Source organism: Galeopterus variegatus, unplaced genomic scaffold, assembly GCF_000696425.1.
Source record: "Galeopterus variegatus unplaced genomic scaffold, G_variegatus-3.0.2 Scaffold73, whole genome shotgun sequence".
In the NCBI taxonomy this organism is placed as follows: Eukaryota; Metazoa; Chordata; class Mammalia; order Dermoptera; family Cynocephalidae; genus Galeopterus; species Galeopterus variegatus.
In genome coordinates this window covers 327,068-351,515 of record NW_007726184.1, presented here as the reverse complement: position 1 = coordinate 351,515, position 24,448 = coordinate 327,068, and the positions used below count along the sequence as shown (strand labels likewise).

General features: G+C 46.5%; 1 protein-coding gene across 2 annotated transcripts in view; it reads right to left on the bottom strand.

The window, feature by feature from the left end:
* MICAL3 (microtubule associated monooxygenase, calponin and LIM domain containing 3) overlaps positions 1–24,448 on the bottom strand; it is a 200,002-nt gene that overhangs the window by 79,917 nt on the left and 95,637 nt on the right. Inside the window, exons 4-17 of one of the 2 annotated variants that reach the window (XM_008578154.1) lie at positions 24,037–24,153; positions 23,371–23,472; positions 22,693–22,848; positions 21,609–21,709; positions 19,311–19,568; positions 18,880–18,995; positions 17,990–18,116; positions 16,440–16,536; positions 14,056–14,203; positions 11,839–12,035; positions 9,878–9,990; positions 9,727–9,789; positions 9,094–9,267; positions 7,512–7,595 (exon numbers count right to left, since the gene is read on the bottom strand). In XM_008578154.1, coding sequence (XP_008576376.1) covers positions 7,512–7,595; positions 9,094–9,267; positions 9,727–9,789; positions 9,878–9,990; positions 11,839–12,035; positions 14,056–14,203; positions 16,440–16,536; positions 17,990–18,116; positions 18,880–18,995; positions 19,311–19,568; positions 21,609–21,709; positions 22,693–22,848; positions 23,371–23,472; positions 24,037–24,153 — 1,853 coding nt within the window. The remainder of the gene's footprint in view (positions 1–7,511; positions 7,596–9,093; positions 9,268–9,726; positions 9,790–9,877; positions 9,991–11,838; positions 12,036–14,055; positions 14,204–16,439; positions 16,537–17,989; positions 18,117–18,879; positions 18,996–19,310; positions 19,569–21,608; positions 21,710–22,692; positions 22,849–23,370; positions 23,473–24,036; positions 24,154–24,448) is intronic. The other variant, XM_008578162.1, reaches the window with a different exon arrangement.

The window sequence follows — 24,448 nt, the reverse complement described above, 5'->3', positions numbered from 1 at the left end:
GGGATCGCAACCCTCAGTGTCGCCCCCGTACCGGACTGGGACCGGCAACGGGATCGCAACCCTCGGTGTTGCCCCCGCGCCTCGCTCAGCCAGTGAGCGGGAACCGGTCTGTATGTGGGATCCGAACCCTCGGGTGGGAGCGCCGCCGCGCTTCCCAAGCGGCTCACTAGCGCAGTGCGCCACCAGGCCGGCCCTAAAACATAATTCTTTTTTTTTTTTTTGTCTTTTTTCCGTGTCCGGCAACGGATCACAACCCTCAGTGTCGCCCCCGTACCGGACTGGGACCGGCAACGGGATCGCAACCCTCGGTGTTGCCCCCGCGCCTCGCTCAGCCAGTGAGCGGGAACCGGTCTGTATGTGGGATCCGAACCCTCGGGTGGGAGCGCCGCCGCGCTTCCCAAGCGGTGCACTATCCAGTGCGCCACCGGGCCGGCCCATTCCCTCCCTTCTTTTAGGCACTGTTTCATTAAAAATCATCACCACCTCATTAAATATGCATTCCCCAAAATGCAGGACACTACCCTGCTCAGTGGAAATGCCTACTTTCCTTTTGAGAGGACAGCCTGAGAAGAAGGAAGGGAGAGGCTGGGCACACACTACACGTGGGAGAAAGCAGGGCTCAGCCATGGCAGGGAGATGGGAAGGACACCACCCCCAGCCTCCAGCCTCTCCTCCCTAACCCAACCCCTGACCTTGGCAGCACACAGACAGCTGCTGCCAGTGTGGCGACAGGGCACAGGAAGAGAGCACTACGACTAGCTTCCTGATGGACTGAGAAGTAATCTAATGTGCTGCTTGGCCATAACTGCATCTCTCAGAAACCAAAGGCAGAACTGGAGGTAAAGAATAAGAGAAAAGGCTTATGTGAGACTGACACCATAGGTGATTCCTCACTGTGGCTGCAAAGCTACCTCACTCCTGATTCATCTTTAAGCGTAGGAATGACAACAAAAAAAGTTTCATAAAATAAGCAGGCTTCCTTCATTGGGCATCTCTCCTGTCCATCAAATTACCAGCTGCGGTCAGTAATTTCCCCTTAGGTTTCAGGAAAGACGAGCTGGAGCTGCTCATCATGCACCCCATCCTGCCATCACCTGCCTCCACCCTCTTCATACTGAAAAAAGCCCATGCTGCTAAATAAGAGCTTTGGCTTCTTTCCAGTATTTCCACTTCAAGATCCATGACTGTGAAATTCCGGGGTTAGGGGTAGTATGGTCTTGGAATGGGAAAGGTGGATAAAAATGGGAAGTCATTACGGCCCTTTACAGCAACACAAACACTTAGGATTAGCATCTGCTCTGAATGCTGGGGGGATGAACACTCTACAGTAAATGCTATGTGCGTGGGTCGATATTATTTGCAAAAATAATTCTGGCTCTTGGCTGGGTAACAAGAGTATGCAAAAAGCAAGGGGAGAAGGGACCAAACCCCGTGCCCATTCCCTCTGCCCCGACCCAGCGTGCCCATCTGTGTGGCTCACAGCATCCCGTGCCATGGCTTCATGCTCTTTTACCCTCTCATGGTGGGGACTCTGCTTGCCACGGTTGTCAGCATCAAGATCCCTGTATGTCTGTTGACAACAAAGTAGAAACTTAAGCTCCATCCAAATGCATTATATGGACCTACTAAGTGACAGTGGGAAGCAGTGCCAGAAACTCAGAGTTCACCTCAATACATATCCCCCTGCCCCTACCAATCCCCACCCCAAGTAACCATAATCCCACCTATATCCAATGTGGTGACCCACGGACAACCTTTTGCGCAGCCGCTCTGCCCACCTGTCCTCCAAGTGAGGCAGCCCCACAGATAAAGAGTTACGGTCAGTACAGAGGTGGGACACACATCTCTTTCACACAGTGGCACAGCGTCAGAGATGTTAAACAAAGGTTTAAAAGGAGAGGCAGGTTAAAAGGGTAAAGCTTTCTACAAGACATTAGAAAGGAAAGGTGGGGAGATGGAAATTGGCTAGAATAAATGACCATTACAGCAGTCCAGAGGAAACTCTGGGGCAGGGCATGGTCCCTGAATAGGAACGTGTGACCGAAGCGTGATTTATGAAAGGGTTCCGAAAGGGCCAAAGACTGGGAGGACTTTCCATCAGCAGACAGGAACATGCATGTCAGGGGGATGGAACTCCATTAAGACAGGCACGTGGCTGCCTTGCTGATCTGAGGAATCCAACACAGCAATCATGGGAACAGAGAAGAACAGTCTCATCACGCTTTGAATAACTAGGGATTCACCTCATGGCCACAAACTGGTGTAAAAACTGATCTACAGCTTCTGGCGTGGCTGCTCTTCTCTTGTACCCATGAGCATACTGTCTCTACAGCTAGGACGAGGCCAGAGCTGAGACCCCAGTGTGGCACAACGTGGACTCAGTTCTGGCTCTATTACTTACTGTGTGGTCTTGTACAAATTACGAGGGGTCTTCAAAAAGTGCATGGAAGCATCTGTATTATCTTTTCATTCAATTTTTCTACAAACTTTTTAAAGTTCCCTTGTATCTGGCCTCTACCCTATGCCTCAGTCTCCTCATCTGTAAAATGGAGAATAATAATAGTACCTACTTCAAAGTGTTATTGTAGGAACTGATTGAGATAATGCATGAAAAAACACCCTTAGAATACTGCCTAGATCATACTCAATGTTCAAAATTGTTAGCTCTTATTTAGAGACAAGGCATAGGGCAGTTACCAAACCTGTAATGGCTCAGTTCTTAGACCCATGGCCACAGATTTGGCCTTTAAAATCAGACACATTACTAATGGTCACCTTTTAAATAGGCCATCTTAGTTGAAAAGATGGCTTTGCAAAGATCCTGCCCTTGAAACCCACATTTTATTTTTAGAGATCCACCACAAGGGCCAACAAGGCCACTCTATAAAGACATTGATGTGTGCTGGCCACACGTGCATGCTTGTCACCCTCACTGATCACGTCTATAAAGCAGAGCTTGAATGATCTGCTTGGAGTGTGAGCGGGGTGGGTGGGGAAGGGCGAGTATCAGAAGAAGCTAAATAAGCAAGAGGCAGGGCTCTTGGAACGAGAAGAAACCAAACTCACAAGTGAAGCCCTGCAAAAGCTTCCAAATGCCCACCTTAACCACATCTCACTGGGCAGCAAGAGAAAATGGCTGCTGTAAACGGGGTTGTATAAAAATGTACCTACCGCTTTGGGCTTTTGGGCCTCAGACCTGTGACAAATATAGTTTGAATTTAAGTTTGGGATTGCATAGTTGTATTCCCATGATGTGGAGCTAGATTAAACTACTCAGGATTTGGACGTATTATGCTCCCTAACCTGAGGTCTGGTCAGGAACTGATCATTCATAGCAATAAATGTTGCTTCTGCTACAAATGGTTTCTACAAATGGTCATTCTATTTTTTTATAGCTATCAACGAAAAGAGGGAACAGCGATTTGCTCTCTATTCTAGCCACCTACACAGGCAGGCAGGAAGACACAGAGGAGGACAACGGAGCATGCAGAGAAGATCACCTGTTGGCCACCACGCGCCCGGCAAGGAGGTGGAGTGGGGGGAGGAGAGAGTGTGATCACTTTTTTGGGACAGGTCCGAGAACACTCCTTTTCCCGTCGCTTTTACACCAACAGACACAAACAGAGAGAATGTTGTTGATACAGTGGCGAAATAAAGGCTGGCTCTGGAAGGACTGAAGGGCATTTGCCAAAAGCATCCCAAGAGGACCCTGTCCTCGCCCCTCCACCCTCAACAGCAAATCCCCACACGGTCAGAGAGGAAGGCTTGTCACAGTCTCTCGCTGGCCTTGGGTTGATCTGCACTTTCTGCTCAGCATGGATGGAGTGGGTCACCTGTGCAGCTGGTTAGGACTGGCGGTGCAGCCCTTGCCAAGTGCCGGGGATCAGGGTTTTATCAGGCAAGTTGGGGGGGGGAGAAGAAATGGCCTTGATTGCAAGTAGAGAAATAGGGCAAACTTGCCAACCACCAGGAGGTGGCTGTGGAGACCACCTCTCGTGGCATAGCCACATGTGCACCCTCCCTCAGAGCATATCTGTGACGACACCCTGCCACTGCTTCCCTCCTCTAAGTCCCTCACTCACACTCAAAAGGTTCTGGAAAATTACTGAGGAAACACAAGAACGTACGGGAAATGGGATACAGAAGTTAGAGGTTAGACACATTTCATTAGTGGAATGCCATATACATGCCTGTGGCTCTTCTCCTCACTCTGCCCCTCTCCATTGTATCCCCTTCCTTGTGATGCTGTCTATGATTCAGAAAGTCCCTGGGCATTTGAGAAACTCACACAATCCTAAGCCTTTCTGATACCTCCTGGAGGAATCCTGTTTCCCCACTGCTTTGGGTTGAAAGTCCCCCCCCCACCCAAACTTAATTCCCCACTGTAACTGTTGAGGGTGGGAAATCCTATTACAGTGATTGAAAGGTGGGGCCTTGAAGAGGTGACGGGACTGTAGGACCGTGCAGTAGTGAATGGATTGATAATGGTGGTCAGGGGTGTGGCTCTGAGGGTTTCAAGTGAGAGCATGTGAGAGTCTCTCTCTCTCTCTGCTTCCACCATCTGGCAATGTGATACCCTGCCGTCACTGAAGTCACTACCAAAGAAAACCCTCACCAGCTGCATTCCTGGACTTTGGACTTCCCAGCCTCCAAAACCATAAGCAATAAATTTTCTTTTCTTTTTTTTTTTTTTCCTTTTTTGTCTTTTTTCGTGACCGGCAACAGATCGCAACCCTCAGTGTTGCTCCCACACCTCGCTCAGCCAGTGAGCGGGAACCGGTCTGTACGTGGGACCCACTGCTTTGGGTTGAAAGTCCCCCCCCCACCCAAACTTAATTCCCCACTGTAACTGTTGAGGGTGGGAAATCCTATTACAGTGATTGAAAGGTGGGGCCTTGAAGAGGTGACGGGACTGTAGGACCGTGCAGTAGTGAATGGATTGATAATGGTGGTCAGGGGTGTGGCTCTGAGGGTTTCAAGTGAGAGCATGTGAGAGTCTCTCTCTCTCTCTGCTTCCACCATCTGGCAATGTGATACCCTGCCGTCACTGAAGTCACTACCAAAGAAAACCCTCACCAGCTGCATTCCTGGACTTTGGACTTCCCAGCCTCCAAAACCATAAGCAATAAATTTTCTTTTCTTTTTTTTTTTTTTCCTTTTTTGTCTTTTTTCGTGACCGGCAACAGATCGCAACCCTCAGTGTTGCTCCCGCCCCTCGCTCAGCCAGTGAGCGGCCGGTCTGTATGCGGGATCTGAACCCTCGGCGGGAGCGCCACCGCGCTTCCCAAGCGGCGCACTATAGCAGTGCGCCACCGGGCCGGCCCTAAATTTTATTTTCTTATAAATCATCCAGTTCCAGGTATTTTGTTATAAGCAACAGAAATGTACTGATGCCCATGCCCAGAAGGCTGCGACGTTGCGGCGAGGGAAGAGGCTGTGGGTGTGCTAAGGCCCAGGAGACAGCCCCGCCCGCCGCAAGCTCCTGGATGGTCCACTGGCACCCCAGGCTGCTCCACATGCAGAGCTGGCCTGCAGGAGGCACTCCTGAGGCGGAAGGCACAGGGTGGAGAAGGGAAGAGCCAGGGTTTCCACAGGACGCTGGCACGAGAAGCCCTGGCCAGCACAGCGGTGCTCCTCCCCTTCTGCCACAGGTGGCCTAAGTTGCAGCTGGTCCTTGTGCCAACCCAGCCAGCACTGCTGGGCCTGCCACACCTTCCTGCTCAGTCTGAGCTGCCTCAAGAGAAACACAAAGCAGGTTGCCCGCCCCCAGCCCCAGGCAAGTCAGAAGCAGAGGCCCAGGCGCTGTGGAGCTCCTCTGCCCCCAGGTTTCCAGAGCACTCGGCGCTGCAGGGCACTTATCTTTCAGGAGGCACATTTAGAAGGCCGAGACTCATGATACTATTCCTGGTTTAGTTTTGAGAAAAAAATTATATGTAAATATCACACATCTCGCACAGACATAAGTATTGTGAGTTATACTTCTTCACAGTGCTACCTCCTTGCAGCCAGGTAAATTCACAATACCCAACTCTATACAACCTATAGCACACAAGAATCTCACAGAATTTTCACTGCTCACCATTTCTCACTTGTCCATCTACACGCCACTTTCTAGCTGTAATCTCTGGTGCCCATTTTGTAGAACCTGCATTGGACTTCAATGGCTTGATTCTCCTGTCCATATAACCATGTGCATTCTATCACATTGACTGTGATCACATAAATTGCTCAGATGACACACTGTTCAGGCTGGGACCAACAACATTCTCCATGTAGAAATGGGCACAAGGCCGGTGGCTACTGGACACCTCGCAGACAGAAGGAAAATGAGCAGTCCCACAAAACCCAGCTCCTGACACCCCTCCTGTGCAACTCCATCAGACGTGTCGGTCTGCACAGGAACAGAGACCACCATGGCCCAGCCAGGCTCCTTGGGTCATCCTTGCTGACCCCAGACTTCCCAGCAAGCCCACCCAAATGTGCTCCAGCACGTGCCATGAGAAGCCACCTGCTCGCCCACCGCCAGGCACTGCCCCTGCCATTCCTGCCCCTCTTTGCCTCCCATGTCAGGCAACCTCTGTGAACAATGTAAAAGTCCAGAGTCTGTGGACTCTGCTTTAGAGTTCACTTTCCCCTTCAACAGATCCTCAACTAAAAATTACTTTTCAAATCAAACCTTCCACCTAGGCTTCCACGCAAAGGGTGAGAAAATAAAATGCAGGTAAATTTCCTATGACGTTCGTTTTTTAGAAGACCTCCCCTGAGGCCAGCTCATCTGACTTCTCAGCATCTTGTCAGTCCTGGACAATACACCAAACTATGAGACAGGTAATCCAGGCTCTACTCCTTAGAGCAGGAACTTGCTCAGCTATGACATGGGAGAGAATGCAGCAGAGGCCTCCGACCCCTCTGACAGCTTTTCTACTATAAACCAGGGGCTATTACCTACCCTATTCTGCACTGCTCAGGATAAGCAGTCTGCCAGGATATCCTGCAAAGGTTTTAGTGAAAATTTCCAAAGAGAGTATTTTAAATGTGGACAAAACACCAAGGAAGTACCCATGAACATCTCTGTCCAGAGTCTGGAACAAAAATCACAGTTCAAGACTGTGTTATCTTGGATAACATTTTCCTATTTAATGTGAAGGGCTCTACTGTCCCCATTCACAGGCTTGAGGAAGACAGGACTCTCCCTTCAATGGTCACGAGGAGACACGTTAGCAAACAGTCAACTCGAGGCATGTTTTATAATAGCAAAACCCCAAAGGCTAAGGTACCAAACAACTTATCACACAGCTTCAACACCAAATTAACAGTCCACGCTTTTAACTGGTTTCTCAAATGCCAAAGAGTTAAACAAATCATGGAATCAAACCAGCACTGTCTGTTAAATGTTTTCCCAGAGTCACCACTCAAAAGAGCACAGAGACGCCCTGCCCTGGAGTGCTCAGGAGGGGGCGGGGAGGCCTGGGGAGGCAGTGCCCATCCTGGCCCCGAGGAAGTTCCTTTACCTGTTTCCACTGGGGGGTGGGAGCAGAGCGACCCTGCTCAGGCAGGCAGCGGGATGGCCGGCTGACCCCACGCTCTTGTGTCGGCTGTGACACACAGGCCAAGTACGGTGGGGACAGGACATGGAGACAAAACAAAATAAAATACATTAAGGTAGGAGAAGACACAAAGAAGGTGCTCATGGAGAACAGACACACATCTGTGAACTTTGGGGGAGGGAGGCACAACTAATCCTTAGAGAGTTACACTTATAAAGGAAAGAAAACAGCCTCCCCAAACCAAAAGCAAATGCAAAAAAAAAAAAAAAAAAAGGGGTGATTCTCATTATCCTTTTCCCAAGCTGAGTCTAAACTACTGATTCTGATATTGGAAAACTAATCTTTCCATCCTCGTAGAAGAAACCTTACCCTAATAGAGAGCATTCGAGCCTTCCTGAAGTGGGTGGAAGCCAGGGCCGCCACAGCCTCCAGGCTACCTCCAATGTTTACCAACAAATATCATCTTTTCTGTGAGACCCACATGAAAAGACTGGCATGCAAAGACTAACACCCAAAGACTAAATGTGGCAAATTCATTATGGCCAGACTCCAAATAGCCAGTCCCACCATGCTGGTCCATGGGAACAATGGCTGGTGAGTGTGGGGAAGATGGAGAGGAGAGAGTGAAGACAAGAGACGCCGTCCTCTGGATGCCCTCGCAGGTCCTTGGGGAGGTTTACAAGACACTTCCGGTGTGTTCCCAAAATTTCAGCCCCTCCTCCTGCACGAACTCTTAGTGACTTCTAGACAGAGAGGGGAGAGACGAGACCTAACGAAGACAGCTCGAGTCAAGCGCTCTTGCCTAGCACTCTCGCACAGGACCTCTGGGAGTGCAATCAACTCCAAGAATGTTCACATTCCTGGCAACGTTCTAGGAGGACAATCATAACACTGAAAAGAAGCTTTATGGCAAGAACGTTTGCCTCTGTGATTTTCATGAAAGGTGAGAAACAGCCAGCACATCCAGCACGAGGGCAATGGTTAAGACAAGCATGGCATCCACGCATTTCGGAAGATGCTTGCGAAGAGGGTAGAGCATGAGAATACGCCCAAAGTTAAATGCAAAAAGCAGAATAGAAAAGTTTTTGTGAAGAAGGACCTCAACTATGGAAATAAGAATGCACTAAAAAAAAGATGAGAAAGAAATGTAGCAGAATATTAACAGACTACAGATGCCTTAATTACCTGTACATATACTCTTCGACATTTTCCTAAACAAACATGTACTTCTCTTATAATTTAAATATGCATAAACGTGAATATATATGTTCGTGTGGACACACAGATACATACTTTTTAGATCCTTCTGCTGGTTTTTGACACAGACACCTCACCTGAATGCTGACGATACAGCAGCCCTGAAGGTGTATGCCAGGCTTCTGAAACCCTCCCCTAGGCCATAGACAGACAAATGGTGGAAACCCAGATCCCAGTCCTCAGTCATGCACCCCAGGGCCTGGGACACAGCCTGTCTCGGTTGGCGGGAGAGGCCCCTCCTCCCTGATAGATTGAACGAGCATGGACAGATGAGGCGTGAGGGGCTCACCTGTCTCCTTATGCCGGTGGACAGAGGGGGCGCGCTCTCTTCAAATTTGGCCAGCAGCTGCGTCGCCATATACTTCACTTTGTTCTGGTTCCCAGCAGCAGCATCCATCCTCCTGTCCGTCAGAGTGCTCACCAGTGCTGGCCTTTCCACTCTGCAGCCATGGGGAGCTTCGTCCTGATGAACCAACCACCCAGAACTGGACTGTACAGGAGGCCATTCCACACACTATCTCCTCAAACGAGAGGAGCAGCCAGCAGCGGGCACAGTGGCTGGGAGCTTGCTGTAGGTTGAGCTTAACAATTTTCTTCAAGGTTCTAATCTCCAAATGGAGTCAGCAATGCTTTGGAACATGGGGCAGTATAAAGAGGTACTCAAACTTGCACTGTATTGCCATATCCCAGGAAAGCCCTTGCCCTCTGCCAAATGTGTGAGTCCAAAGAGACAAGGAGGCCCAAGCACACATGTGTGCTCTCCAGAAAATCAAAGGCAAAAGCCCTCAGAAAACACAACTGCCCACAGAAATCCTCATAAAAGATGACTAGAGATAGATCTAGCAATACAAATTTGGAAATTAAGGATTTAAACCAAAAATAATCAGTATAATCATTCCAGCAAACCCTTGATGAATCTCACCTCCTCTGACTGACTGGTCTTTCTCCTCTTTCCAGCACCATCCAAGTCCTTTTCCTTTTTATCCTGTACCGAGAGAGAAGGGGGACTCATTAATCTAGTCACCACACCTTGCCATTACCTTTGCAGCTGGTAAAAAGACTCCTCCACATACCTTGGGAGAACGCTTCCGAGAGATGGTCTGCCCAAGTTTGCTGAGGAAGGAGATGGGCGATTTGGTGCTGGCTATCAGGACTGCTTTCTCCTCGGCATTCAGGTCCAAGGTGTCTGTGAACAAGCAGCAGCAGTATTCAAGGACAGCCCTGGAGGGTACTGCAAAGTCCTGACCGCAACTATTCTCTCCTGCAGTGGCTCACGGAACCTCCGAAAGTTCTCAGGGTTCATCAACCATGACAAAAACATGCAGATCTCAATAGGAAACTCCACAGAGAAAATTCACCCTTGGGTCTGGTTAGTAAACTTTCTCTTTTCTGTCCACATAAACAAACACAACTCTTTCCCCCAATCCACTTTTAGTTACAAAAACCTATACTTTTGCTTTTCAAAAGTTGGAATCTGCCTGTGATTGATACTTGTGACAGAGTTCTGAAGGCTCACCTTTGTGATAATAATTTCAGGACAGAGAGGGAGGAAGGGAGAGAGAAAAGCAGAGAGAGAGGTGTGTGACTCAGAGTCACTGGTTCTGGTGTATACAGACGCCACACTCTTAGCTGCACATGAGGTGGGGAGGGGGGCGGTCTCTCTGAATGGGTATACTGATGTTAGAGTGGTGGATTTCTGCTGTAAGAACTCATGTCTGTCTAACCAGGAAAAGCCACAGATGCCCACAAGAGTACATGGGCTAGAAGACACTGGAGCATGGTACTATAAACTTTGTGGATTCCAGTCTTTTATTAGTACTGATACTAATTTTATTTTTTTTAGTCTTTTTTGTCTTTTTTCCGTGTCCTGGCAACGGATCGCAACCCTCAGTGTTGCCCCCGTACCGGACCGGGGACCGGCAACGGGATCGCAAACCTCGGCGCTGCCCCCGCGCCTCGCTCAGCCAGTGAGCGGGAACCGGTCTGTATATGGGATCCGAACCCTCGGACGGGAGCGCTGCCGCGCTTCCCAAGCGGCGCACCATCCAGTGCGCCACCGGGCCGGCCCCATGATACTAATTTTAAAAGTAGTCATTGAAACTAATTAATAAATTGCTAACAAGGCTGGCTGGTTAGCGTGTAGCCTTGTAACACCAAAGTCAAGGGTTTGGTTCCTCATATCAGCCAGCTGCCAAAGATAAACAAACAAATACATAAATAAAATTGGCAAGTGCTTCATTTACCAAATATTCATCTTAGCATATGTATTACAATGTACTTATATATCTATGTTACATATGGGGAAACTGAGGCACAAGGAAATGTAGTAACTCATCTAGGGATGGATGAGTGGAAGTACTGGGATGAACACCCAGGTCAGGTACCACAGTCAACACTCTTAAGCATTATGCATACTACAAGGGACACTAAATGACAACAGGAACATTTTTTGTAGCACTATGATGTTTTATGGCAGCAGGGTGAGGGCCAAGGAAAGATTTCCAGTAAACACTAAGAGGTTGGAGGAGAAAGAAGCCAGAGAGGGAGCAGTCACAGAAGAAAGGAGGAGAATGGACCCTGGGTGGTGCAGGATCCCAGAGCTGACGAGAGAATTACAAGAAAAAGGGTCTCATTCCACAGTGTTGAATGACACAGAAAAGCCAAGGGTACAGGAGATGAGAAATGAGAAAAGAACGTGAATTTGGTGGCTGTGCCTGACTGTGGAGAAGAGTTTTGGAAAAGCAGTACAAAGAGAAGCCAGATTCCAAAGTGTTACAAAGTGCTGGGCAGTGGAGCAGTAGAGGCCACAGCAAGAGCCACTTGCTCACAGAGGCTGGTTCTGAGAGAAAGGGTATGAGAAGGCGGTATGAAAAGTTCCAGAGACTTCTCCCGATCACCAGCCAGTAAGAACACAGAGTAAGCGCAGGTATGCGTTTGGTGGTGCTGCTGCGGGACAGGGTCAGAAGGGAAGTGAGGAAGGCCAGGCAATGAGATGGCAGGGACTGGAGGCTCCGCACCAGCGCTGGGCCCTTACCCCTGGAGGGCAGCGAGTCCTTAAACATCTCGTAGAACTGGGTCAGGTACATCACCATGGACAGCGCGTCGGGCTCCCCGACAGAGGCCATCTCTTTGCCTGTCATGATGGGAGAAATGCCCAGTTCCTTCTCAGCAATATCAAAGGCCAGCTGGTTATTCTTCTCCACATTTTGCTCATCCAAAGAATCAAAATCTCTGAGAAACAGGAGGAAGATGTATCAAGAAGGGCTGACTGTCCCCAAACTAGGAAACACAATTATGGAGTTATGTTTCGGTCTTTTGGCTGAAGTCCAGGGTGCAGTGCATCACTGAAACCCGAGGGCAGACTGGTTTACCTCATGTTTTGTTCCCTTTCCTTTTACTAATGACACACAAGGCACCCTCAAGAAGAAATGATTAAGGATATACCCAATAAATGGGAAAAAAGGAAAAAGTTGAAAAACTCATTTTCCAGTAAAAATTTTCTTACTAAATTGTACGCTCAAGCATAGGAACTCTTTAACATGTATCTCCTGTGCCTTGTGTGTGGTCTGTACGTATTAAACCCATGTAGAATAATGATAAAAGTCCTGTTGGGACCAGACTGCTCCTGAAGGCCTGCTGCCATCACCCACTGTGGCCCTTGGACCTGACAAGCTGTTAATGTACCAGATGAGCTCTGGCAAATCTTACTCAGTCTTCATGAGGGGAAATTCCAAAACCTTCCTCACAAGATTTTTCCACTGCTAAATCTCCTGAGCTTCTCCGAGTGTCTGAACTCACACACACCCCTGGGGCTTCAGGCTCTTGCTGTCCAGAGTGGAGGGCAACAGCACTCTTCCTCGGGTGGCTGCGGGCCAGCCCTGCAGCCCGACTTAGTGTCCACCTACCAGCCACTGCATGTTTCGTTTTTAAAATCCTTCTCCACTATAGATTAAACCTGCTACACTGTGGAAACTCATCCTGAACCAGGTCCTTGAGTCTCAACAGTGCCACATTACCATCTTGCTGCTTTGTGTCCTGCTGAGGTAATCCCCCTAGACCCTCCCTAGGTGGCCTTCATTGCTCTAATAGGTGTGTGTCCCCTCTGCCACCACGCCCACCCTCCACCCACCTGCTAGGGTCCCTTCGACCACTCTGCCTTCACCCTCTTCTTTCTTGCTTGCCGTTGGGTAGAGCTGACTCGCCCACCCCCCTCCTGCAGCACTTCTGTGCATTTATTTCAGCCCCTCTCCAGCCAGCTTTCCTCCTCTTCTCCTCCCCTCTCTTTGTGAGAGCAAGCCCTTTTTTCACCCACCTTCTGCCAACTTCTGGATGAGCTAAGGGATAGGAACACTGGAGGTCATTTTATCCCATTAAACCAGAAATCCCCATTTTTAATACATACTGTACAAGGCTGTACCTGCTCTCGACTCATTAGCTCATAACCATCATATAAACAGGGACTATGTCTTTTACGATCACTGAATCATTAAAATAAAACAAACAAAAATTGGGCCCTTAAGTGTACCTAATGCTAAAGTAGACAGGCAGCCAAAATAACTCTACATGTTCTGCTTCTGTTTCTGGATCATTTTGTTTGGTTTCCATGGTAACAAATGCCCGTGGGTGAAACGTGAGCGCACTGGCCACCAAAGATGACCTGGGGTCATTCTCATGTACCCATGCTGTAGACGGGTGTGTGAAGAATGGTCAGAAGAGACGTTACTGGTATAGGTGGAAAGACAATGTGAGTTTCATGGGCTTGACAGCGTATGTTTGTAAAAAGTGCAGTCTTTAACGAAGAGAAAATACCAATGAACCCTCAGAAATCAAGTAAGATTCATTGTTTCGTGTTTTGTTTGTAGTGACATACTTGCCTTAAGCTGGCCAAATGTTCTAGCCAGGTTTCCCTTATGACCAATGGCATCTGAGAGACAGCTGGCCAAAGTGAAGAGTTCAGTCAGGGGCCAATAAACAGTGTTTTCCTTTGTGGGAAGTTAATAGGCCCAGGTGGCTGTCAAAACCAGTTTTGACCTTGTGAGTGCTGTGATTTTAAAATCTCAGCTAATCATTCCTGGGTTAGCTATAGAGTTTAAAATATAACTAAATCAAAATCAAAGGACCACAGTACCTTCTAGAGAAGATATCTATGTACCTCATTCCAAGAAAAAGTACATAATTTTGCACCTGATAGCGTGATGCTCTGAGAACCTTGGGGAAAACGAAATAAATACAAAGTACAGCCACAACTTACAGCAGATCTGGGCGGTATCTATGGATAATCGCACAGAGGGCCAAGCCACTCTTCCAAGACATGGTGAGATCTGTCACATTTACGCCTGTGTAGCCATCTGTCTGCCTTTGGCACCAGCTCAGCAGTTTGCTTGAACGAGCTACCGACTCTAAAACAACAATGAAAAAATTATGATTGTTAGTGTGGTCAACTAATAACGTCGATACAGAATCCTCTTTGCAACGGACATACCCAGTATGAAAATTTACTGAGGATAGGGACAAAATAGTCCCAACTAATTTTCAAAAGAAAACAGTGAAAAATAAGGTTATGAAACTGGTATGATGATAGTGGAATTTTAGGTGGACAAGGAACTACCAATTTATCCAGACTCTAAGGTCAATGATAAAGGACCACCGGGGCGCTCTGCATCTCTGCATGCTGAAGCCGTGTCCCCGAGGCACTGCTGGATGCTGGCCTAGGTGGAAGAGCGCCACCTGCTGTACTATCGCCCTCACTCGCAATGGTTCTAGGATTTCCCTGGAGAGTTGCATGGCAAGTGGCTGAGGGCGCCTTTTCCCTCCAAATAACACTGGGAATATTAGATTAGAAAAGATTCTATTCTTTCTAGCAGCACATTAAACCAAAAGCAAACAAAGCCTTGTTCTTACACTTTCCAAGGTACCAAGCAAATTGCTAAGTGAAGAAACTTTGTAGGGTTACGCTGAAAAGCAGAGGAACCTAGACCAGGACAATCCTCCAGACCAAGTAGGTACCTTGTATTATAAATTATCACATATTGAAAAATTAAATAAGCAACCACATATACCTGGATGTTTTCCAGTTCACAGACATGTTTTCTAAAATCCAAACACCTTTACAAAAATCCATTTTTCTTAACTGCATCAGAACTTTGAAATGGAGCATTTAAGGGAATCTGTGAACTCCTGTTTGTATCTAAGAAAGTCTGTTACCTTGCCTGAGGCAGCTGAAAATATTAAGCTTTGTACTAAGTCATTTAGTGATTTGTGAACGTAAGATGAAAACCATGCATCGTAAAAACACTGCTTCATGAAGTCTTTCACAGTGAAAATGTATTCTGAAACTAGCCACTGCTGGTGCCATCACCAGGCTCGGAAGTTTATCAGATGCCTCCCAAGTCTGCACACCCATCCATCTAATATGTATTCCAGGTTCTAAAACAGGAACAGTGAAGAGAGACACACTCTCTGCTTTCAAGATGACATACCCAATGGAGAAAGACTAAAATGTTTCCAACTGCCTATTGTTCCTCATATCCACCTTGATATCTCAATAGCACGTCAAATTCAAGATGTTCCAAATAGAGATCAAATGTCCCCGTCCTCCCACTTCCTCGTTTACGCTGATGCAGCACCATCCACAAACACCTATCTCTTGCCCCAAGGGCAACCATCTGCCGGTGCCTATTGTGACTGGGCTCTTTCATATTCTCTCTCACACGATCTACAACGGCAGTGACTTAAGACAGCTGCCACTCGCAGCCTCTCTGTAAGGTGAGCGTTGTAACGAGCACTCTACATGTGTCCCGGACTCCCCATGACCGCAGTGTGGGGGAGGTATTCTCACTTCCGTTCCACAGTCAAGGAAACAGAAGTTTGGAGATGTCCAATAACTTGTTCAAGGCTACACATTTCACAAATGGCAGAACTTGGGTTGGGACCCAGTTGCACCTGGCCCCAGAGTCTGAGTTCTTCCAACTCTGCTTCACTCCCTCCTCCCGTCTCCATCCGAGCATCAGCACCAGATGTGGGCCTTTGCCACCTTCAGCTTGACTACTGCAATGAATTTCTACTAGTCTCCCGCCTCTGATTTTTCACTTCATGCTACCTTACCTTTAGCTGACCAGATGTACTCATGTCATTCTTCTTTAAAAAAGTCTTCGGGGGCCCTTCAATACACACAAAGCATGGAATGGCCTTTACCTTTATCACCGTATCTGTCAGTGTTGCAGGACCCAGGCTAGAATGCCACCACTTCTTCCATAAGGTCTTCCCCCCAAACCTTAACTCTCTCCCTTCTTCTCTCCCTTCCTCCATCTCTCCCTCTCTCCAGCATCTGTATCTGATTTATCTCTGCACTGTCATAACACCTTAGACCAAGGTAATTCTTTCTTGTGGGGGCCCATCTTGTGCACTGTAGGAGATTTAGCACAACCTCTGGCCTCCAAACACTAGATGCTAGTAGCATCAGCCCCCAATCATGACAATCAAAAATGTCCCTAGACACTACCGAATGTCCCCTGGAGGGCAAAAATCACCACTAGAGAACCACTGCAATAGACAGTACTGTGCACGCTCAGTGAATGAGTACAGACTTCTCTGAATAGCTTACCTGCATTTCAAAAGGCCAGTACCAGAACTCACCATTGCGAGTCAACTTTGGGGTAGTTCGAGAGTTTACCAGGTTCTCCATTTCCAGATGAATATCTTTCGTTTCTCCAGTATCATATAAATGGCGCACCTGGCAGAAAGTTACAGAGTCGAAAAGAAAATCAAACACGTGATAATCTAAAAGTAGAATGACTAAGATGAAAAACTGGGACAGCATGTTGGACAAGATTTAGACAGAAGTGATAATGATGACCTTGAAATCCTTTATATAGAAACAAATACGAGGGGTCTTCAAAAAGTTCATGGAAGGAAAGATTCTTATCTTTTAATTCCATTTTTCCACAAACTTTTTGAAATATCCCCGAACATATTAACTGTAAGAAGCTGTGCTCAAAATTAGCTACTCGGACATGGAGGTCTCTCTGATAGTCTCTGCTGGGCCATTGATGCTGCCCATTAACAGCAGATTTTTTGGAGACCTTAAGAACTCACCACACATACATACAGAAGGTCTAAAGGCGTAAACTTTAGATAGAGGGTGAACAAAAAACTACACTAGAACACAGGCAAATACATCAAATGGGCTGCTCTCTAAAAACTGTCCCACTCTTTGGGATGATTATGCTTCATGAGACATCATTCTCAATGCAGTGATGAGACTTTAGAGTTATCAGTAGCATGAAAAAAACTGACTAATAAATAAGCATATCTTTACTTGCACAGAGTGTTTTATCTCTCAGAGTTCTTTCTAGTGCACAATCTCATTTGCGCTCACTGTGACCCTGTGAGTAGGCAGGGATTATTATCTCCATTTTTCAGGTAAAGAAACTGAGGTTAGAGAAAGTAAAATGTTCTGTCTGAGTCACAGTGATTGCCGGCAATAATTGAAGTGGAAGTCACATCTCCTGACTACTGAGCAAGTGTTCTTTCTCTACAAAATGCAATCTGAGGGCCAGCCCGTGGCTCATTTGGGAGAATGTAGTGCTGATAACAACACCAAGACCATGGATTCAGATCCCTATATAGGGATGGCTGGTTAAGCTCACTTTGGAGAGCGTGGTGCTGATAATACCAAGTCAAGGGTTAAGATCCCATTACCGAGGGCCGGCCTGTGGCTCACTTGGGAGAGCGTGGTGCTGACAACACCAAGTCAAAGGTCAAGATCCCCTTACTGGTCATCTTTAAAAAAAAAAAAATGCAATCTGACATCAATGCAACGGGTTCAGATCCCCATACTGGACAGCTGCCAAAAATAAACATAAATAAAAATAAAATTGTTAAAATGTAAATTTAAAATAAAAAGAAATATGAATTAGGAGGTGTGGGATAAAACCCTGGTTACACCACTTTTGTGATGTCTGATCTTCTGCAAATCATTTGATTACTCTATGCCTAGCCACTTAATCTGCTGATGGAAAAAAATATCTACTTCCATCCACCAATTCAGAGAGACATCTCTGTGGGTTACTAAAAAAGTGTCATGTATATAGGTGGTATTAATAATTCTATACATTTCAACATAGCAGAGTTCTGATCAGTCCTGAGAATGGACCCAGACGTAGATAACTGATGAGTGACCTTACCTGGCTTGGCCGGAGGAAGTTGATGTTAATATTGGGATACCTAGTGACCGGGTCGATGCTGTACTGGCTGAAGTTTTTACTCACATTCTCAGGGGTTGTCTGCGGCAGCAACCTATAAATACTTTCCCTACAATAAGAACAATATACTCAGAGCAGTGACAGCACCATAAACATCTCGCTCTCCTTTTACAATACTTCCATTTTTTGACTTGACCAGCTTCCTCCACCCTATGCCAGCCCCTGCTTCCCACACCCACCACCTCAGTGGCCCCTCAGGCGGAGCACGGGGAAGGGCTGAGGAGAGCAGGGCAGTGCTGAGGGCAGCGGCAGATGCCAGCCTCGAACTGAAAACTTACCACTTTGTTTCTTCAAGTATGCAAATATTTAATTTTTAAGAAAATCACAGATGAAAAAGATCTTGCTACCACATTTAGCCAGAATGCGTTAAGTAACAGACTTAAAACGATAAAATATCAACTATCAATTTCATCCACAAAATCTTGTCTCTCTAGTTCTTCTGGTTGAGGCATTAGTTCTTTATCAGCAAACAAATCCTACAATTTTTACCTCATTTGCAAAAATTTGCTTCAAAATATGACATTTAGGGGTATGACAAATGTTTATAAACAGTTTGGTATTTTCCTTTGAATTCAAAGTCACTTGTAATTTCTTCTATGTCAGTAACAAATTCAATTTGGAAAGGGATAGGAGAAGAGCAGTCAGGTTTCTGATCTTATGAACAATATCTTGTCTTGCCTCTCTTAAATACAAAAACATCTTTAATTAAGAAAGGAAGGGAGAAGAAGGAAGAACTCATACTACGCTGAAGAATAAACCACTCCTCCTTCCCGGTTTCCTCATGGAAGAGGCCCATGCTTACTTCCCATTACCTCTCTGCCAGGACTTCCAAGGGGCTTGTTCCTAGAGACCAACTTCGTACCATCCAGGCAGAGTCCATAGCAGCTAGAAAGCCCCGGGCTATTCCTGTTCCCATTGGCCAGAAAGGCTGTAAGGAACAAAGAAAGAGTTTGCTGTTGACAGTAATATTTGGCAACTGTTCTGATAATGAACTTCTCTACTTCACAAATTGGTAGCGAGGCAAGTCACAAAAGGTGCAGAGTTTCCACCCATGCCTGACAAATCTCAGTTCCCAGTGGCCTGGGATCCTCCCCTACGCCCCTAACTCCTGCGGAGCGTCTGCCTGTGCTGTGCAACGCTGTAGACACTCACAGCGCACCTGGGAAGCCCAGATTCACTCATATTTATTTCTGCCTCACTACTACTGCCGGCACCGTAAAGTGCTGCCATCCCTAGTACTCACCTCTAGGAGGCTGTCCCCAACCAGAGCCACTAGTAACTGGTGTCCGTTCTGCTCCCGCACCAAGGCAGCGTTCTCGGAGGCATACATGCAAGTGAAGTCAAACATGGCCACGTCGGGCTGTCCATAGTGATTGATGGCAAAATCCAGAGACGGCAGCTGCTGCTGGGTAGAGAAGTCTGCCGCCTCCCTGGCGTAGTTCAGCAGAGCCTCTTGGTCCACATTCTCTCGGGAGAGCAAGAGCTCTGTGTCAGCGTAGTCCTGTCTCCAGAGAGAGAAGAGACTCAAGATGGAAAGCCCAGGCAGGGACGAACAAGCTTAGCCAGCCAGAACCACACTACGTACATTGTATAGTGACCTTCCCCCTGCAGAGTGACCTCACATTTCAAAACAAATTCACAAGAAAAGTCGGGGAGAGAGCTGTTCCTGAGAGAGCAGCAGCTTTGCCGGCAAAAACATAGCTCTGGCTTTTCCATTTACGTGGAGCAAGTCACTACTCCTCTGATCCTGTCCAGTCTACCTCACAGAGTTGTTCTGAATATCACATAAAATAATTCACGTGATGGTACTCTGAAAAAGCATTTACAGTTTGTTATCATCAGCAGTTGTCATCTTCTGGGAGTAAATAGCTTTTGGCAAATAGGACCACATGAAACGTGCAGCCTTGCAAAAGTCATCAACCCAAAGGAAGAACCTGAAGCCTTAGTGCCGAAGAGATGTGGGAGTGGAGCAGTAGCAGTCCAGGAGGGGGGAAGGGACACACTGCAAACGGGACAGAGGTTTGCAGAGCAAGACTAAGATTCTGAAAGGCCCTATGGAAACCCGCCAACGAAGAAAAACAATGGTGAGAGAACAAGGGGCTTTCCACATAAAGGACCCTATTCTGTTTTGGAGGTTTCTGGCATACTGAGACAAGTCTGTCTTCTCCTAAAGTGGGACCTAAGGTTTCCAAGTGCCCTGGATGGCCCCGTCAGCTACCACCACAAGATGTTAAAAGCCAAAAACACGAACACTCATGTTGGTCCTAGAAATACTATTTGTTCAACATTGAGTAAGTGGTCACGTGGGTCTGGTACGCAGCATGCCCGCAAGGCACAGCCCCTGCCCTCTGAGAACTGATAAAAAGGAAAAGTACATCAGGTCTTGGCATTCGATGTTGCTCTTATCTAATTCTGACTGATAACCACAGCTCTGCCGAGATGGTAGATTTAAGTCTTAGTCTCAAGGCACACACACAACCACTCCACTGGCTTTCTTATTAACAGCAACAATGTAACAGTACCAGATAATCAACAAACCAGTTCTATAAAGCATCTAGCCAAACACATCTTGCTTATGCTTTTGGCAGAACGCGCTGCACAGACTGCTCTGTCCCGCTTCTCCTGCATACACACAGGACTGCTGTGCCAAGAAACAGACACGAGGTTCACGGGTGGAAAGGAGGCTCTGTGCTGCAGGCACGTGCTCACCAGCTCGTCTCCACTCTCCTCTCAGACAAGGCAGTAGTGTAATTCAGACTAGATAACTTGATTCATTGTCACCCTTGATGACAAAGGACCCCTGAATTTTGGCTATGAGTCTCTGGTGGGAACTGTACGGGCCTCAATCAGCACATCTGGTGCTTCTTTGCTTCTGTCCTTCTCAACGCATGAGGACAGTAATCCTCACATTCAGGCCAATGACACTAAATAAAACTTAAGAAACCTTCTTCAAGGAACCACCCACCCTGTGATTCTCTGATTGCATGCTGCAGATCATCATCTCAGTGTATGTCATACAATTAGAACCACTGTTAGGCTCCCATAAACACCAATTACTGCTTCTTGGTCAAACTCCCTTCCCTCAGTTATTCCCCCTTCCCAAGAGATAACCTATTAGCAAACCAATAATTGGTCATATATGGAATTCACTATAACCACAAACCAAATCACCTAAAATTAAACTGAATATCTATGCATGAAATGGCTTCTGAAACTTGCTCTGAAACAATCCTACGGCAGGAGGGCAGTGGGCACATTACTGGAACAATGCTGGCCACGTGCTGATCATTGTTAAAGCTGGATGATGGGCACATGAGGGTTCATGATACGATTCTCTCTCCTTTTGTTTATATTTGAAACTTTCCATAATAAGAGATTTTTTAAGTTAAACTAAAAAACGTCAGGGGTTCTCAGGAGATGCATTCAATGCTCATTTTCATTCCCTTGCAGAAAAAACCCATCAGACAATAAAATTCTTTCTCTTGGTGATCATATTAACCAGTTCAACAAAAAACAGGTTTGAAAGAAATCCATTGCTCACATGCAGTATCACCCCTTTGTCCAGTAAACTCTGCTTTTTGGCTGTCATAACAAAATAGTGCGTGTCATCTTTGTAGTAGACGATGTTCTCCAAATCAATACCTGTGACCAAAAAACAAATGTTTGCACATAAGAGTTTGCTGAGATGAAGGTACATTACGGCACCAGAAAGACTGTATGTGGGTCTACGGAGACAGAGGTTGTAAAGTCCAGGCAGGGAAAGGTGTCTAAGCCCAGATTTTCACTCCCTGCATATTCAGTAATAATAAAGGGAGCTTTATTTCTCTTTGTACTGCTCTGTAATTCACTCAACACCCTGAGTAATCCTAAAAACAATCATTGATAGTAAGCAGAAATATAAGGATGGGGGAAAAAAAGGAAACAAAACAAATGGGGAAAAAAAGGATAACCCCTAAAAGAGGGTTTGTGTTAGTTATCAGGTTAACTCTGACAGTCATCAGGGAAGTTTGAGGATTCTCTTAGGTTCTTAAGAACAGAATAGACAGCTTGATGCCTGAAGGCAAAGTGAACTATTGACTTTTTAATTCAATTAATCTAAAAAATAGGTGTAATGTAAAAAAACTAAGTTCTAGAAAATATAGAATAAGGGCACTTTTTTGTTGTTGCAGCAAAATATCTAAGTTGATCTATTCAAAAGCTATCATGCAACAATCTTGTTCCTATCTAGCACATGGTTTGCTTTCAAGGCCAACCTAGAAGAAGACTACATACTAAATACTTAAAGTCAGGTTCTAAATAAAACCAGAGAACTACCAACCAACAGCTTGCTACATCAACATCATAACTTAGCATAGGGTAAGGAGTGGGGGAAGAGTTGGTAGAAGGCAGAATGAACATTTTCAAACAAATAAATAAACAAACCCCAGTGCAGCCTAGTCACTGGGATAAGAAGTAAGGACACTAAAGCAGGAGAGAAGAACAAAGTGCGGGAGTGAAGACAGGGCAAAGTGGCACATGGCACAGCCACAGCACCAACGACACCTGCCCTGCCAGTCCCCGGGAAGAAAGTAACAGCTGCTTATTCAAATGTCTATTCTTCCTGCTTTGAAGGCATCTATACCAACCTGTGGCTTCCCTCAGTTCCTGGAAAAATTTTTGGTTGAATATAAAAGCCACACCACTTATTTCTTCCACTTTGGCTTCTGCCGTTGTATTTCGGTTAATAAAATTCGCTGTAATGGCAATGGCCAGTTTGCCACGAAATTCTTTCCGACGAAATCCTGGAGGTAAATTGAGGTGGCAACAGTTAGCTAGAGAAGAAGGAAGATCCCTTCAAATGAGAGGGGGTGTTGATGAAGCCATTAAGGAAAGTGGGGGATGAGAATCAATGGAAAAATTTTAGGCCAGCTCTTCTCATCTGAAAATAAGGTATTTACCTACCAAAGAATATAACAATTCAGGAAAGAAGTCAAAATTTCCCACACTATTAACAATCAATTTGAAATATGACTGACCAGAATATTTCTCAGTACTAAGGATTCTATTTTTTAAAAAAGGAAGTAGATAGATTAAATCCTGCAGTGCCAACCAAAGTATAGTTTGTTTCCCAGTACCCTAACAAGAGTGCCCTATAAGAAGTACCAACTGGCTAGAGGAAGGCAGGGCCTGCCAGTCAATTAGAATAGGCAGCACACATGTGGATTTTTAGAGTGTAGACTCTGATGACACAAACTCTCACCCAGGGGTGGGACAGAGTCAGCCTCCATGTGCTATGAACCAAGGAAAGCAACATGAACCAGTACCTTCCAAGGTGTTCCTACGGCCGTCCCCACCGATGATCACTTCAAACTCATACTCTGACACAGGATGAGTCTTAGGGCGCACCAGTGCCCGCCAACCTATCCCTGTGGACCAAAGTCAAAATGATGTCATCACCCAGACCTTCTCACACATCCAAGACTGCCTTTAGCTACACAGGCATACAGACTGCAGAAAACCCCAAGCCAGAAACACTACGTGTTAAAGTGTGGCTACAGGGCCGAGCCTGTGGCGCACTCGGTAGAGTGCAGTGCTGGGAATGCAGCAGCACTCCCGCTGCGGGTTCGGATCCTATATAGGGATGACCAGTGCGCTCACAGCACTCACAGCGCTCACGGGCTGAGCGCAGTGCGGCTGGTCTCAAAAAGGACAAAAAAAAAAGATATTTATTTATAAAGTGTGGCTACAAACCACAGGGAGAAAGAAGCCTTGAGGAGCGTTCACAAAGACTTTCTCCAGCACACGACTGTGTAACGTGAGTGCCTGTGATGTCCAGTACTATGTCGGAGGCCTCCGCACTAAGCTGGAGAAGCCCTTCAACTAGCTCTGAAAGCAACCCGCAGATTCCTCCAGTCTCCTCCCTTGATCTCATTTTTTCTCACCTACCCAATGCCCTTTTACGCCTTCTTCGTTTGTCCAATCCAACTTACGTTCATTCTCTTGGTCCTCTGGAGGCTGTACAAGTCCCTGGAATTCCACACTGACATGGATTTCAATGCCTAGGATCAAGGCTACTTTCAAAAGTATTAGCTGGAGCTGACGGATACCTGGGTCAATGCAAAGAACACACTGGTGAGGGCACCCTGAGAAGAGATTACCCCGCAGCAGCTGCTGTTCATGTTCCCACGCATGCACCTAACGCATAGTTTATTCAGATTCTCAAAGCCTTTTGTAGCAGGAGACATTTTCCAAGCCATGCTCCATAACTGTTTTCTTCCTTTTGTAAGGGCAAATATCTGGTGGAGGAGATATTCTAGAGAGACATGCGAGGCCACTCCCACCTCTTGGGTTAGGTGTTCTTTTTTTTTTTTTTTTTTTTTTTTTTTGTGACCGGTAAGGGGA